The 17076-nt window shown below is 58.3% G+C and overlaps 1 protein-coding gene across 2 annotated transcripts in view; it reads right to left on the bottom strand.

Annotated features, from left to right (window-relative positions):
- Positions 80-17076, bottom strand: part of KANSL1 (KAT8 regulatory NSL complex subunit 1) — a 69996-nt gene continuing 52999 nt past the window's right edge. Inside the window, exons 5-15 of one of the 2 annotated variants that reach the window (XM_021377657.1) lie at positions 12344-12459; positions 11047-11242; positions 9285-9450; positions 6264-6449; positions 5786-5947; positions 5304-5455; positions 3022-3140; positions 2617-2674; positions 2325-2437; positions 583-826; positions 80-435 (exon numbers count right to left, since the gene is read on the bottom strand). In XM_021377657.1, coding sequence (XP_021233332.1) covers positions 166-435; positions 583-826; positions 2325-2437; positions 2617-2674; positions 3022-3140; positions 5304-5455; positions 5786-5947; positions 6264-6449; positions 9285-9450; positions 11047-11242; positions 12344-12459 — 1782 coding nt within the window. In that variant the 3' untranslated portion in view covers positions 80-165. The remainder of the gene's footprint in view (positions 436-582; positions 827-2324; positions 2438-2616; positions 2675-3021; positions 3141-5303; positions 5456-5785; positions 5948-6263; positions 6450-9284; positions 9451-11046; positions 11243-12343; positions 12460-17076) is intronic. The other variant, XM_021377658.1, reaches the window with a different exon arrangement.

Raw genomic sequence — 17076 nt, 5'->3', positions numbered from 1 at the left:
AAAAAAAAAAAAAAAAAAGAAAACCAAGTTTCTAAACTCCTTAAATTCACTAAAAACTGTGAAAATTCCCGGCAGGATGTTTGAATATCAAACGCAGATTTTGGAAGCTTTAATGCCAAGAGTTAGTTCTGTGTGTTGGTTTTGCTCGTGTCTCCCCGTACGTCTCTATCTGTGCGCCGGCCGCTGAACTGCTGCTGCTGCAGAGGAGGAGGAGGAGGAGGAGGAGGAAGGAGGGGGGGTCGCCGGGGGGGGGCGGCTCTTGATGCCGGCCAGGGTGGGCGAAGCAGAAGTGCCATCGTTGTCCCGGGAGGATTTGCTGCCCGACGTGCGCCGGGTGCAGCGCGACGACCGATCCTGGGGGTCGCCTTGGTCCTCGCACTCCGTCCGGGGGTCGTACGACAGCGGGAAGCAGCGCCGCTCCCAGGGCAGCACGGCCTAAACCAAGGGCAGAGACACGGGGCTGGGGGGGGGGGGGCCCGGGCCGGCTCCTCCGCCCCCGCTTCGTGCCTGGCTCTGGCGGCCGAGTTTGGGCGTCAGCGCTCCCCGCACCCCGACCCCTCCCGGGGCTGGGCCCGCACTCACCTGCTCGTCCAGGCCCTCGGGCGTGGAGCAGCGCGTGTCCTCGCTGGGCAGGAGCCGCAGGGAATCGCGGGACAGGGGCGTGAGGGGAGCGGAGAGCAGCTCGGGGCTGATGGGGCTGCGCGGGGAGTGGGTGTGGGGCAGCTCCGGGTGGGAGTGGCAGCTGCCCACGTCGGGGGACGCCGGCTGCGGGGTGGAGGGGGTCCCCAGCTGCGGGGTCGTCCGTCCGTCCGTCGATCTGTAGGACCTGAGGGAGGAATGCAGCCCGGCTTTGGCTCAGCCCCACACAGGAGCCCCGCATCGCTTCGTCCCCCCCACTCCCAACCCCCTCTGTGAGCGCCCACGGGGCCGGCACAGCCCGCGCTGAACCCCCAGGGCCCACATCCACCACGCTGCTCTGCAAAGGAAACGCGTCCCGTACACCTACACTGCCAGCGCTGGGTGTACATACACAAAGACACACATCTACACGGCCAGGAGCAGCCCCTGACATCACACACTGCGACATCAGCTCCTGCACGGGACACCCAGAGCCGAGCAGAGGGAACCGGTGACATCGAGGCACCAAGAGCCGCGTGCGGGAGGAGCAAAGCCGAGCCCCGGGCGGCAGAGGGAACCATGAATTATGGAGGTGTGAGCATCCACACAGATTCCCAGAGAAGAGGCCCACCAAGAAACACCCGAGTCACAGCCCCTGTCTGTGTGCATCATTTCAAGACGAATTCCAGCATCAAGGACGGACAAGGATCGTGTTCCAAAATCTGCCCGGGCTAAAACGTCCCTTGGAACACAGAAAGCGGCCTGAGCTGTGAGCTGTGCTAACCAAGAGCTACACCCGCTGCAGGAGACACGGAAACAGAGCGCCGAGTCAAGATGCAGCTTAGAAGCTGCTCCAGGAATAAAACAAAACCCGCTCTGCGTTTGCTCCGTGGGGCAGAAGACCGCGAGATGCTCAGATCTGCTGCAGCACTTCAGAGCAGAGCGATGGAAACCTGAGCTTGGCGTCAGCACCCGGCCCAGGCAGGGCCGAGAAGCAGCAGCACTTACAGCCCCATCCCTCCCTGCTGGGGACCAGCACTGGGAACGCACTGGTGGCCCAGGAGGGGCCACTGGGAGCTACTGGGATGGTCAGGGGAAGCAGAGGGAGCTGGGCCGGCTCCTCCTGGCCAAGAGGTGAGGGTGGAAAGGAGCCGGAGATGGCAGTGCAGCAGCACAGCCCTTCTCCTGGGACCTCACCAGGACCCACGCCCTGCACCAGCGTCCCTACAGGATGCCCCCAGGGAGAAGCAAAGTCACAGCGAAGCGCTGTCAGATGGGAGGAACTGCCTGAAGAACACTGCAGAGAAACACCAGCACTGCTCAGCACTGGGAAACGCCGCTGCATCGAACGCGGCCGCAGAGATGGAGCTCGACAAATGCCACCTCTGCACGTGCACGAGTCCTGCACGAGCACACAGAGCCAGCTGGGCTGCAACCGCAGCTGCACCGCGACCGCTGCGAGCCTGCATGCAGCTGCAGGTCCACGGGCAACCGCAGAGCGTTCCAAAGCAAAGCGTCAGAACCCAAAGGGAAAAGAGCAAATCTCATCACCCAGCCCTGCCAGACGTGGACAGCTGGAAACGCGCGCAGCTCCAGACAGCCGCTCACAGGAAGACGCTGCAGCAGGAGAACCAAGTGCCCGAGTGATGGGAAGGAAGGAAGGACGGGCGTGCAACAGAACGTGCGCGGTGCTGCGCTGCTCTCACCTGCTGCCCCGCCGCTGCGGGGGCACGCTCGTGCTCCAAAGCCACCGGGCCCGCTCCATCTCCTCGCACTTCCCGTGCCGAGCAGCGAAGGCCGAATCGGACAAGTCCTCGATCTGCAGAGGGAACGGCACAGGGCTCGGTCAGGGATTTCTCGGGCCGGACACACGCCCGCGTGCAGTTTTTTCAGCATTAGCTACAGCAGGAACGGAAGCAGCCGGCGCTGTCCGGAGGGCGCTTCCTGCACCGCCACCGACCCCAGCGGCGCCGCGATGGGACGCAGGGCAGCTCTCACCTCCTCGTTGTCTTCATCGGGGCCGGCTTTCAGAGCGCCGATGTCCACCTCTCGCCAGCTGCAATACACAACGTCAGAGCGCAGTCAGCCGCAGCACGGCCCCGAGCACAGCACAGGAAGAGAACACACAACGGGCGACGCGTTCCGGCTGGGCGTTAAAGCCACGTCTGCCCCCAGAGCCCTCGGTGCCATCAGACCGCAGTTTCTCACTTCCCACGGCGGCCTGCCCCACGTGGAGCAGCCGGCTTCCACGCACCAGGACAACACGCTCCCTACGTCTGCTCCGAGGTCGGGGGTTTCCCAAGCTCCCCCCCCTCTGACGGAGCAGGGAAGCCCCGCTCCTCCCCAGCACCCGCAGCCACCGGAGCGGAGCCCTCAGCCCGGGCTGAGCTCGCGGGCACGGACCTGGGCGTCAGGATCTCCTTGTACTGCAGCTTCTCCACGCGCGTTGTGGCGGCGACAGACATCGGGATGACGATGTTGTTAATATCGAATGAACTTTCCCCTCTCCTCCTCCTCGGCTGCTGCAACAGAAAGGCAAGAACGACGTGAGAAAGGGTCGGAGGCTTTGCTACAGTGAGTCACTGACAAAGGACCGACAGAGGTGCCCTGATTTGTGCTGGAACCGAGTTCAGTGCCGCCTGCTGGAAGGCCTCCCCCATGGGTACAGCTCTGGAAGGGGAGGGAAGTGCCCCACAGAACCCAGCTCCCCAGTGTGAAGTGGCAGTGGGACCATCAGCACCGAGGATGGAGCACAGGCGTGGAGCACAGCCCCCGGGTGGGTCAGCGCAGGGCTGGGGACGGCGCACGGGGCTGACAGCGAAGCAGGCAGCCAGCAGCTCATCTCGGGCTGGGACAGCTGTTCTAGAACCTAACAGCTTCCATCTGCAGCCCACTTTTGACCGGGATAGATTTTCCAAGCCAGAAATAAGCTACACACTGACCTTACCGAACTGGGCTGAACGCCGGCTGCTCTCCCACCCAAACCTGCCCCGAGCCGTGACAGCAGCACAGCACCACGACAGCCCCACGCCGCCTTCACATCGGGATGCTCCAGGCTCTGAGCCCAGCACCACTGTCCCCATGGGTGAAGCTGATGGTGGGAAGCTCCTGCAGGGCCCCTCCCCTTCTGAAACCTTATTATCTGCTGCTTTTGTGTCCCAGAGCAGCCGTGTTCCTGCATTGCACTCTGAGCTCAACCTGCACCGGGTGGCGGGACGCTGCTCAGCTTCCCCATTCTGATTTGTATTGGCTTTGGTAGAACTGGCAGCAGGCAATAAGGACCATCACTTCTGAAGCAAAACCTGCTGGGCAGCCACAGGCAAAATGCAAGAGCCCATCGAGTCACGGGGCAGGAAGCTGCAGCTCCTGTCGTGCACACGCCTCTCAGCTCCAAGCAGCTCACTCCACCTCCCCGAAGGAACAAGTGCGGTGCTGCTCATGTTGCAGCAAAGTTGTGCACGTTGGGAGGGACTGCAAAACCACCACAACCAGACCCAATCCTTGCCCTGCCTTACAGCACCTGATGCACAACACCCACACTGCTGGGCTGCCGGAGCAGCACAGCGGCTTTGGGGGCTGGAAGAAGCTGGGTGCTCAAACCAGCTTCCAGGAAGGGGCTGCCAGGTCTGAGCGGGCAGCGGGGCGCGGTGCTACCTGCCAACGCTTGTTCTTCATGGGGACAGCTCTGAGAGCACCATGCCAGCCGTGATGCTGCCCGGCACCGCGCTGTAACCCCGCTATTCCAAAGGGGCTCAGGAAAGAGCAGCAGAAGGAGCAGAAAGCAAGATCAAGAGCAGGAAGCACGAACGGACATCATCTTGACATGCTATAGCTGCTGAGGAGGAGCGTCCTCGTCTCCACCTGGCTCATTCCAGGGAAGCCGCCGCTGCTGGATGGAGCCTCAGCCACCCTGAGCACTCACAACCCACCTCGCTGACGACACAGCTGATGACACAACAGCAAACTGTTCTGGGAAAGAACCTGGCTGGAGGCGGCAGCCCCAAAGCTCAGAGCAAGGACAGAGGCACACAGAGCTGGGCTCTGAGCCCCCAGACCCCGTGTCCAGCTCGGGCTGCGCCACAGAGAGGCCAGGAACATTCCTGGGATGCACAGCTCGGAGCTGGACAGAGCGGGAGGGAGCTGGGTCCTGCTCGCTGATGGCTCTCAGACACAGCTCCACCAAGGTCCCAAATGCTGCCATCCTTTCTGGGAGGCTGAGCACGTCTCAGCACACAGTACGAGCCAAGCAAACCCCAGGTACAGTGACAGTTAAGTCCCATCCCCAGCCCGATTTACAGCCCAGCACACAGAGAAAAGGTCAGGAAGGGGAAGAATCCCAGAGCAGGCGCTGTTGTTGTATCAGCAGCTACACACTGCTGGTGCTCAGCAATTCTACTCCTTTTCCTGGCATCCCCTGACAACTTCAGAAACCAAAATCCGGACATGGAGCAAAGCCAGCGCGCTACTGGGAACAAGAACATTTACCAGCAGTTACTGAACTGACAGTGAACCTGTCGCTGCAGCCGACCGGTTGCGCACAGCCAGGAGCTCAGCAGACCCGAAGCCAGAGCAGGAGGAGGGCCAGCAATCCCACCGGCAGCGAGGCAACGCTGAGCCCTCGGCTCCAGATGCCGGGAAGCTGAGAGCCGAGCTCAGCAGCTCTCCAGACAGACCCCAGTACTTACGGCCGCGCCGGAGGTGCCCTGGGAGCTCGTGCTGGGGGGAGCAGAGCCCTCCGAGGAGGCGGACAGCTGCCGTGCTATGGGGCTGTGAGGTGCATGGGTCGCAGCCGCTGCCAGGTAGCTCGGGCCACCGACGTCCGCGTGATGCTTCAGCACTGCGTGGGGAAGGGAGGAGAAAACCAAGAGCCGTGTTAGCACGAAAAAACAAAAGGTGCGTTTGGGGAAGGGAGGAGGAGGAGGGGAGCAAAGGACCATCTGCGCCAGAAACGGCCAGTGCCGAGGTGCACCCTGCAGGAAAGAGAAGCGTTTTCTGACTGCAGACAGCTCGCCAGGGCCTGCGGGGAGAAGCAGTTAGAGCACACGAGGCGTCGCCGCGGCGGTGACAAGGCCCAGAAGCAGTGTGTTCCCTCTCCTCCAAGGGGGAGAGAGGCTGATGCGCAGCAAAGCCCAAGCTCCCCCCGAGACACCTGGCCGTGGGAGCCTACCTTCACTCCTCTCAGATGAGCAGTCGCGCAATCGCTTTTTGTCATGGGCGGCAGGCTGGACAAGCGAGCGCTCTGGCGCTCTGTCGGCCTTGGACACGGCCGTAAAATCGTCTAAGGGCGGCCTGTGCGCCTTGTCTGCCTGGATTTTGTGCTGTGGGCGCTCTGAGGAGGGGAACAGAGAAAGAGCTATGAAACGCCCGTTTTCACCTCTCTTGCTGCGGGCACAGAACGCTCCGGCTCCGTGATGCCGGGGCTCCACGGCAGCGGGCAGAACTCCGCCCGGGCACGGCCCGGCGCTGGGCAAGGAGGGTCCCTACGAGCCAGGACCACCTGCACACGCGGCCCCTTCAGCCCCGGGCCCCGCAGGCTCCGTTTGAAGGCTGGCCATCCTCCTCTCTCCTCCCGGATCGCACTGCTTTCGGGGTAACGACAGCGGGGCAAGGCTTCTGCGCGCAGCGGGAGCTGGGGGGACACTTACTGGCTGCGGTGAAGAAGGAGTTGACCAGCTTGTGGCGGTCCTTGCGAGCGGGGTCGGTCAGGCTGCTGGTGGGCACGGGGGCTCTGTGCTTGAGCGAGAGCTTTTTGGGAGCTTTCATCTTCTCGTAGGGTTTGTTCTGCCACTGGGATTTCAACATGCCCTGGAAGTGCAGGCTTGTCGGCACATCTGCGGAGGGAAAGCAAACGCGGGGTTTGTGTTCATTGTGTGCCAGGTTCCATCATCACCTCCCAGTGCCCAGCAAGAACTGCCCAGCAAGAACTGCCCCGACGAACAGACGGCCGTCACGTCACGCCTGGGTTTGCCTGCGTGTTCAGGGAGGAGCTGCTGCTGTTAGGATCCAGCATTTCCAGCCTGAAGCTCTTTGAGAGAAGCACGTTAATAGAGAATTCACGCCCAGGTATATCCTGGCAAGAGAATAAAAGGCACGCGGCTGCTGCATTCCGTTCTGCTATCTGTGATCTGACTTCCAAGGCTCTGGGAAATCTCAGCACATCAAACCTACAGGAGGACGCGCTGGAAGAGAGACACTCAGCTTAAATCCTCCGTTACAGGTCAGGCCAGGAGCCGAGCAGGTCCGGTATGAGGTTCATCTTCCTGGTAGGGCACCTGCCACCGAACCAGGGCTGCTCCAAGCGAGCACACTTAGGGCCCGTGGAAGCAGCAGTGCCCCCGGGGTGCTCCCAGGCTCCTGGCTGATGACCCAGAGCACCCAGCCCTGCCCACGCTGCCTTTTCAGACCAACGCGCTGCAGCGGGGCACACGCTCCCTTTGCCCACGTTCCTCAAGCTTCGTTTCACCCCAATCCCTGACCTCAGCTGAAGGATGGAACACTAATGGGGTTATTCGGTGCTTTTCTGGTATAGATAGGCTACGCTATGGGGTTGGCTCTAAAAACCATCAGCTGGACCTGCAAACTGCCCCAGCAGCACCGACCCCCCCCCCGGATCTCACCCAATGTTTTCGCAGGGACTCTGAAGTGACCCTGAGCAGAGAGGAACCTTCCCAGCGCCCGCACGAGGAGCAGAGCCACCTGCCAGCCCTGCAGAGGGGCCGGCACGGCAACTCGGAGCTGCTGTGGGATTTGGGAACTGCAGATGACCTCAGAGGGCAGCATGAAGGGATGGGAGCCCCGCTGGCAGTCTCAGCAGCTGAGATGTGAATCCCTTCCCACCGATCCCAGAGGCTGGAAAGCCCTGGGGGAGGCAAACAGGGCTGCAGGCTGCAGTCACTGACGCCCAGCAAAGAGCCAGGGCAGTGGTGTTTAGAATACTTTGGTGCTAAGGCTCTCACTGAGCCCCATCTGTTTGGGCATCACAGTGTGAGCGCAGTTCTCAGCTGCTATACAGTCTGTAGGGACAGATCCCGAAGGGAAGGGAGGGCTCAGAGCAGTCCCTGAGGATGCTACCGAGGGGAAAGCAGCCTCTGCTCTTTGCTCATCTCTTGCCTTTTCCCGGAAATTCATTCCACCCCCGGCAGCTGACACACATCCCATCTGTGGAAGGATGGGTCGGGGCTGGAAGGAGGCGAAAACACAAAGACAAAAGGCAAACAAACCGCGCTGCCCTTGCGCCGGCCGCAGCCGCGCTGCAGAGCTCCCGGGGACCGGCAGATGGCAACCGCGCCGAGCCCAGCGCGCAGCTCACATCCTTCCACCAAGGTTATTACATCATCCCCAAACTCCCAGCTAGAAATCAGACGAAGGAGAAGAAGGAGGGGAAGAGAGAGGGGACAGAGCGCTTCGGACACGGGTTCAAAGCCGCGCCGCCCGCTGCCGGGGGGATACGTGATGCTCTCCTCCCGCAGCACCTGGCAGCTCTGCCCTCAGCCCATGGCACTGGTGGAGCGATGCGTGCCCAGTGCGGGCTGAGAGCTCCTCCTGCCCCAAACCCACCAGGCTACACCAGCAGGACCCCACGAAGCACCAGGGAGGATCCCCAGCTCTTCCGCCGTCGCCTCTGGGAGGGATGGGGGAGAGCGGGGATCCCCGCTGCAGGAGCTCACTGCATTCTGCTCCTCCAGCACTTCTCAGCACGCTGCTGGTTGCTGGGGGCGGGCTGGGGACGGACTGATTCATTGATTTTAGACTGCACAGATTTTTGGTTTTAGCCTGTTTTAAACACGGGGCTTGTGAAAGACGCCGGATGAATCGTTCCCAGCCACACTGTGCACTTCCCACTGTGGCACAAAGTCTGTGGCAGAGCTGGATTTTCCATCCGTGCTCATCAGCCCAAGGCTTTAACCCAGCCCAAGCACAAGCAGCAGAACACAACCCCCCTCCCAGCAGCCAGCCCCTTCCCCAGGGAAACCTCTGCTCTGGGCTACTGACTTCCCAGCTCTCCTGCAAGAGTGCCCGCTCGTATCGTCTGCACTCCTGCCTGCTGTGGTCAGAGGGAAACGATGACAGATGGATAGCAATTCATGCAGCCAATAGGTTTTGGTCAGAGCAGCAGCAGCCTAACGGGAACATCCCTTCCTCCCGTGCCCTCTGACCCATCCGAGATCATGCACGACTCCATACAAGGGCAAAGAAATTTTCTGCGACTTCCACCAATCCACAAGTGGTTTTACGCAGATGGAGCAGCGCTGCAGAGGTTTGTGACCACCCATCCCCACGGTCTGATGTTTGGATGGTGCTGGAGTTGGACTCAAGGATCCTTACGGTCCCTTCCAACTCGGGTTACTCTATGGTTCAGTGACACTGACACCAGTCCCAGCCCGGGCTCCTTCCAACCTGAGTTATCCTATGGTTCTATGACACCGACACTGGTCCCAGCACGGGCTCCCAGGCCCTGTCAATGCTCTGCCATCTGCTGCAGCCAACGCTCCGCTCCTGAAACCACGTGCAGCTGAAGAGCTTGCTCTTAACAGCACCCAGCAAACCCGCACCTCCTCGGGATGAAGGCAGCACAGCCCCCCAAGCCCCGCACGTCCCCGGTGCCCCGTGTCAGCACCCAGCGTGACACCCCCCGCCCCGTGCAGCCCTGCTGGCACTGCTCTCACCATCCGGGAAGGACAGAACGGGATGGATGCACGAGTCCAGCTGGGAGAGGCGCTCCAGCAGCGGCGCGTCGTACTGCATCTCCAGCGCCGCGGAGCTGCGCGCGCCGCACAGGGCACACGAGGGGTTCACGTCGCAGCTGCATCGCGCCAGGCTGTTACGGTGGACCTGGAGGAGGGAAAGGAGAACTTCAGCAGATCACGGGGCTCCCTCTGCACCCTGCCCTTCGGTAGAGCATGACATAAGTCCTGGTTCTTCGTAACACCTTGTGGGAAAGCGGCTGATTTAGTCCGGACCTCGCATCAACACAAGTGAGAACAACTACTTGCCCGCACACAGCATCTCCTGAATTTGATTAGAAGCGTTTATCTCGCTTGAAAAACTCATTTATAAAATCATGAGACAGCACAATTCCGTTGTCAAGAGAGGAAAAACACCTTCTTCTAGTTCAGACAAGCCAGGGAACCACCACTGTGCCAAGGGCTGGCACCCACGGGGATGTCTTCATGGAGTGAGGAGGAGCAGGGCTCAGCCTGGGCTCCTAAAGCAGGACAGACCTTCAATGCACAGACCTACAGACTTCATACAACCCCGCCCCATACAAAGCCACCGTGGTGCAGATGCACAACTGGATGTAAAACACACAGAGACAGCAGCCAACGAACCCCCACGGAAATGGAAGGATCTGTCAAATCAGACCCCGTGAAGTCTGTTGGGTCTGGTATTATTCAGATAATTTCCACTAATGACTTGAGCGATGGAAGAGATAATATCCTTAAGCCTTAGCAAATAACAGCGCAACTGGGAAGGGCTGCAAGCAGCTTGGAGGAGAGAGCTGGAACAAGAGAAGTGATGCAAAAGGAACCAACCACCACTCACTGAGGGCAGCAGCACAGCACTACCCCTGCTGAACTGATTGCTCCCACTTTTAAGCCAACTCAGCTGGCCGAGATTCTGTTTTGCTCAGCAGAACGCTGCTTTCTGAGCTTCTTTAAACTCTATCCCCCACTGAGCGAGAAACCCTGAAACCTGGTGGTAATTAAGTTTGACTTGAAACACTTCTGACTCAAATACAAGTAAGTGGATTTGTGCCATCCGTAGTTCTGCAATCCTAAGAGCTGCACGCACACAAGAAATGTCCTTATTCCCTCAATTTCCAAGCATCTATTCTCCAGCTGACAGCTTATGGCATTCCTAAAAGAAGTTAAGAAGGATGGAGCACGGTTTGTCCTCACACTGGACGCTCAGAGGACAAACTCCATTTCTGCCAAACTGAATTCTGCATACGGGCAAGGGAAGATGGTGAGAGGAGCATGAAACAACACATTAAAAATAATCACGGGTCTGTGTTCATTCCTGTGCTCAGTGTCTGTATTTCCTATGCCTGATTTTTCACAGCTTCACTCAGCTGCTCCCATTTTCCCAGGCTGAACTACCTGGCCTGAAGCTTACCTGGGGACGGGTGGCTTCAGAAAAGAAAAACCCTGTGTCAGAATCCAGCCCCGATGAGAGGGAACCCTTCAACAAATTAAGAGCTTCTCCCCCGTTTCTCCTTTACCTCTCCCACAGCCCCCCAAGCCTCACTGGGCTGTTCTTCCTCCCCGTATTTTCCCCTCTTTCTAACCACAAACGCTCCCGAAGAAGGGAGATCTCTTTGTGTCAAGGCAGAGTGGACCGACCCATCAGGTGCGGAGCTCCTCTGGTGCAGAGCTGGTGCCACGTGCAGCAGCAAAGGAGAGAAAAGAACAAGAGAAGAGCGCTCACCTTTTTGGACAGGGGCATAATGCTGCTCGGTCGAACCAGGCGTCGCTTCTTACAGCTCAGCACCGGGCGCGTGCGGGCTGCCACACACGTCCCATCCGAGGCTGAAGGGACCAGGTTCAGCCGCTGCTTTTTATGCAAGAGCTCCTCAGCTTCCTGGCCATCTCCCTGAGCGTGTTCTGCCAGGCCAGGCTGAAGACTGCCCGAGAAGAGGAGAGAACAAGGAGGAGAGCGTTATTCCTCTGACCGCCCCCGTCACCCAGCACCACCAGACTGGGTCCAGGTTCACACCTTAAGCTGAGACGTAAACTTGACTCCGATTCACACTCGGGAGCCATCCCTCCAGCACCTCTCAGCAGGGACACCAAGAAGTGCAATGCTCACGTTCACCATTCTGTTTCACATTCCAAGGAGTCTCCTGCCCACGTGCAGCAACCCCGTCCCGTTGTGGCACCGATGCACGGTGCCACCTACTAAATACCAGCGCGGCTCCACGCCTGCAGAGCCTTTTCGTGTCTGTTTTACAAGTGTTTCCCATCTAAAAACGCAAAACATTCAAGCCCTGTGGCCTGAGTTGAAAGGCTACGGGCGCACAGAGGGCTGTGCCACGGCCTGCAGCGCTGCAGCTGTAGCCAGGAGCAGGTCCATGGGTATTTCTGTATGTGCTCACACTGCAGCGCTGCAGCATCCTGCCCAAGGTGCTAAGCACGTGCTTCTGCAGCCACTGCCAGAACCTCCAAGCAGCGCATGGTTCAACCCTGACATCATCCTCTAGCACGGGAGAATTGCTTTCACTTGTTTGTATCCCTGCCCTTCGAGACTCTCTTAGCCAAAGCAACCTGGAGAAACAAGGAATGCAGAGAATCTCGTTCCCAGTGGAATCGATGGGATTTGGGGTCCTCGGTAACTCCGGAAAAGCAGGCCAATGCTTTGCAGATCTTTCTGCAGAAGAACTACAAGCAGGCCTCTCATCTCTGGATCACACCATTTGCAAATGTATTAAAAATACCCATAAAGAAACAGTTTTGAACACGCTCGCTGCACGGCTGCCTGCAGGGCCTGTTCGTGTAAACACAGCTCTGCTTAATTCCATTTTCAGAAAAACAATGCTGCATAAAACCTCAAGCAAGAGATCTCCTCCAACACTGCTTCCAAGCGTGATCCACTACTGAATTCTTATTTTTTTTTTTCCAAAAAAGAAACCATTTCTACCATCACCCGCCCAGTTCCTAACGGCATGTTACAGGCTGGGTTGCAATCCTAAAAATGGAGCTCTATCTACGTTGGAGAAGCAGCTTACGTGTTAATTACTCCATTGACGGGTCTTGGTGCTCCACAGGGCTTGGTGGGATGGGACTCAGGAGTACTTGCAGCAGAAACACCCAAGCTGTCCAAGGGCTGGGATCCAGACACGCTCTAAGGAAGGATGAGAGAGATAACAAATTGATCTTTAGAAATCCGTAGTAGCCACAGTTTTCTTATTCCCCGTTTCCAGTTGAGGGTTCTGCACTGCAGCTCGGGCTCCCATGCGGAACTCTGAGACAAGGCTTCAGAGGATGGTGTGCAACAAGAGGCAGAGAGCTAAGGACTCGGGAGGGAGCAGCTCCAGGAAGAGGACGGACGCGTGACAGCGCTCCCAACGGGAGAAACAAAGCCCTGCAGCTCCCCTGGGGCAACCAGCACGGAGCAGGAAGACTCGGCGCAGGACTCGAAGGAGATTCCAGTGTTTTGTCTCAACAGTGCAAGAAGAAAAGCTCCGTGCCAGCTGCACGGCTCATGGGCTGCTTCCCAAGGCCGGCGCTGTGCTGCAACCCCAGGCTGCAAGCTCCTGCCTCAGCGCTGCGGGGAAGGCGGGGGGCGAGGGGAACAGGCTTGCAGAAGTGTATTTGTGTTTTAACTGAATACCTGTGCAAACACGGCCCGAGCAGCGCTCCTCAAGATCTTCCCAATTAGAACGCACGCAGGCTGTGGTTTTAGGGGCTGAACAGCCCAACCCCAGAAAACCAGAACTGTCTGATGCACACCGTGCTGGAAACACCTTTCTTTTTTTTTTTTTTTTGTCAGAAGAAAGCAAGTAGGAACAAAGTGCAAGACGCACACCTCTCCTTCTGCCTGGGGTGCGAGAAGCAGGCAAACCCTCCCGACCTCAGCGAGCAGCAGCTCCTGCACGACTGCAGCATGGAAACACCGAGCAAGGGAGAAGCTCCACTCGCTGGCAAACAGCAGAAGCAGGGGAAGCAGGGGGAGCAAGGGGAGCAGGGGGCTGCCACGCTGCTTCCCCGCAGATGCTGGCTTTGCACCCCAACCCGCAGCATCCCTGCTCTCCACGGAGCTGGTGCTGGCACGGCGCAGCAAGTTGCTGCCCCAGGCAGCTCCGCGCAGCTCTCCTTGCTCTCAGACACGCTCCTCCCCTCCCCCGGGGTTCAACGTCATTTCTTCTTGCAGCACTTCCTGCACTCGCTGCCCGTGTCTCTCTAGCTGGGTTTCCCCCCTCTGCGCACGCAAGGGCGGTGGTGCGTTTCAAGCGCTAATAAAAAAGACAAAAGAAAAGGACTCACTGCTCCATCCACACGCCCGGCCAGCCCCCTGCTCGCCCCGTGCTCCTTCCCAGAAGCGTCGGCCTCGCCTCCGTTCACATCTTCCCTGCGATTGCTCCCTGGCTCAATGAAGGACCGGCACCGAGCTCCAGCAGCGGGGGGCTGCAGCCGGCAGAGCAGGGACCTGGCTCACCCAGGGGAGAGCAAACTGCGACGAAGCAGGGAAGTTCTGCCTGTTTTGAGGAACTTTGCCGCGCTTCTAGTACAAAGAGGTCTCTCCTGGCTGGATGCAAGGCTGCTGGGCTGCCCCGGGCACAAGCTGGGAGCCCCACGCCTGCGGCTGCAGCCACCAGAGGCCGAGCTGTGCCCTCTGGCCGAGGGTTGGCGAGCCCCAGCCATCACCCACAGCCTCCGCTGGAGGCAGGCACCAGGCACGGGGTGGAGGGCACTGCATGTGACTCATCAGCTCTGTGGAAATGCAATGTTTATTCTCTCCTCCAGGAAGGGCCTTAAAGGAGGAACTTCTCGTCCAGAGCGGGCTCTGGCTTGGTTTACTGAGATAGGAACGTACTGCAGAGGAGCTGGAAAGCATCGATCTGTTTATCAGCACCGTCCCAGGCTGGCCCTATCGCACCGCGTAGGGGTGTACCTGAATGGAGCTCGTACAGAGCAGCAGGATTCCAAGAGCTGAGGTCTGCGGCAAGCAGGGCAGGGGCAGAGCTCGCTCCCAGCACTGGGGCTGGCAGGACAGCCAGGCTGCATCCTCACCCCAGCACCACCGAGGTGACCCAGCCTGAGCTCTCCTGGTTCCAGGCCTGGAGGCAATCCAAGCCTTCAGGACACCTGGGGCCCGTGGGGGAGTCACAGCTCGCAGCAATACTCCAGGTGGGCTGTCACGATTCCACAACAGCAATGCCCCCCACGTGCCCAAAAACACAGGCTCAGACCTTCCCCTATTGCTAGACACAAACCCCCGGAGCAGGGCAATGTCCTGGCAAGACAGGACTCCATCAGCATCTCTTATCTGTCACTAAAAATTTCCAGTGCTTCCCCCTACCAGCAAGACCAGCAATGAACAGCTAATAACAACTGTGTTATTTCTTCAAGGCTTCACATCATTCCCATCTTCAGGCAAAAATATAATTCACCTCCTGAGTCTTCCGATGCGGAGAGCAGACATCTCCGGGCCTGCTCTGCAAAGCCTCCCCCCCCACTGACAGCTGGATTAATTCCTCCCAGGACCCTCAGCCACATCCCACACAACAACCAGCGCCCCAGGACGCACACCCTGGAGTCCTGTTGGCCAAAGGAGGTTCTCAGGAGTGGACGAGACCCGAAGGTGAAGGGCTGGGAATGGGACAGGAGGCACTGCCTCCCCTTACTCTGCACTGCAGACCTCTCCTAGTTTAAAAAAAAAAACAAAACAGAAGGATTCTAATTCTAAGCAGCTTGAAGAGTTCCAAAATGATAAGCAGCTCTCCAGCCTAAGAGATAGCCTAATGCAACAGGAATGGTCTCCGGGCTAATCTGCAGCTGCGAGCAGATCGAGGCTGTGACTCAACACCCCACCCGTATGAGCAAGGCTCGTTAGGCACAGCCCCCCCGGGATGGGTGCCTGTGGGCAGCTGTTCTGCTGCTCACACCTCCGGCCTCGATGCAGAGCAGGCAGCCACGTGCACAGCGGGAAGAAGGGGAGGTCTGCTCCAGGAGGAGGCATCCAGCAAGGCACAAGCAGCTCGAAGAAAGCACCAAGCGCTGGCTGCTGCTACTTACTCAACAGTAACTACGTGGCTTTGCACAGACCTTGCTCCTTACTGCTCAGCATCTATTTATTAGGAGTTGGACCTGATGATCCTTGTGGGTCCCTTCCAATTCAGGGTGATGTGTGATTTTCTATTTGGCAGCCCAGCCCACGGCACGGCTTGGAACCAGGCCACCCTTAAGGTCCCTTCCAACCCAGCCATTCCAAGACCCTATTTTGTGTCTCTGTTACCCCCAAGACCTGCAAGAGATGGGATCTCTGCAGCACTAGCGCTGTAGTAATAAAAACCTGTCTGAAGAGCTCCTGTCCCAGTGAAAGGGCTGAGAAAAAGAACCAAGCAGGAAATGAGTAACAGCAGCGAGATGGCTGCGAGCAGCAAAACCAGACAGCAGTGGCCAAGCAAGCCCTTTCTTTCCTATGCACCAAATCCACTGACATGTTCTATCCTACACATACAGAGATGATGCCCAAGTGTATGGAAAATGTCCAGAACGTGTAGGGACAAAGCCAGGAGGGGCACAGCTCTTCCATCCGCACATTCCCAGGTTGAAAATAGAGCGGTATCGTCAGATAAACATCCTGAGTTAGATAAGAAAGGGAATTTTCCTCCTAACCCTGTTAAATTTGATTATTCATCTCCGTTATCAGCCTATTTACAGGTCAGCTCCCCAGCAGCAGCCAATTCCCCGGTGCATGCTATTTCTGCAGAGGATGGGAGCACGCCGTCCCAGCGGTTGTTTGTTATTCACTGAGCGCTTCTTGGGTTAAAGCAAGGAAGGGGGGGGGAGGAGGGAGGACAGACAGACAGACAGACGGACGTCTCAGCTCGGAGGCGGACGCTGAGTGCTGCCCGTGCCAGCCCCGCTCCCCGGCCCCGTGGCTCCGCTCTGATCCCAGTCCTGCACGAAACCCGCTCGCTCTGCATCACGCCGAGAGGTTTGGGCTGAGCTAATCTGCTAATTAAAGACCTCGACTCCAAACGCGCATCTCGAAGCCACGTCAAGCGAGGAGACGTTTCATTACACCCACTCGGAATAACCCCTTGCGGTCCGCTGCTAATCACCAATTTCACAGTATTTCCTATTACTGCTCAGTAGCAGCGAAACCCTGACAGCCTTCTCAGGGAGAGGAGAAAAGACTCAAAGCAGGAAATGACGGATGCTTTCAGCTAAGCTTTTTCTCTCTACCAGCAATGCTGAATTTTGGGCACGGAACCCAAAACTGTTGGGTTGCAAGGGACCTTCAAGCCCATCCAGAGCTGCAGGTTTGGGGCAGAGCATCTGGAAAGCTGCACAGAGGAGAAGGATGCAAGGGTGCTGGCTGCACGTGAGCCTGCAGCGTGCCCAGAAGGGCCAGCAGCATCCTGGCCTGTGCCAGCAGCAGTGCAGCCATCGCCCCAGCCCGCTCCCTGCACTGCAGCGCAGCTTCAGAGCGCTCCGTTTCAATGAGATCCCTCAGGATCAAAAGTAATCACAGCCATCCCGAGCGCGCCTCTGCTCCGTGCCCTACATTTCTGCATTAAATAATAAATACCTGGCACTCCGCATCGCTTCCACAGCATCTCACCGAAATCATTAGTTCCCTTTCTAAGGGGTAAAGCTCAGGCAGATATTAATAGTCACATCTTCAGAAGCGCTCGCTAATTGCGCTGCTCTCAGTTTGAGCTACTTTTGCTGGAGGGAAAGGATTAGTTAGGATTTTTAAGCTTCCTAAAATGCTAATGCGCATCACAAA

This window comes from Numida meleagris, chromosome 26 (assembly GCF_002078875.1).
Source record: "Numida meleagris isolate 19003 breed g44 Domestic line chromosome 26, NumMel1.0, whole genome shotgun sequence".
NCBI classification, from domain to species: domain Eukaryota; kingdom Metazoa; phylum Chordata; class Aves; order Galliformes; family Numididae; genus Numida; species Numida meleagris.
This window is presented reverse-complemented; position numbering and strand designations above follow the sequence as displayed.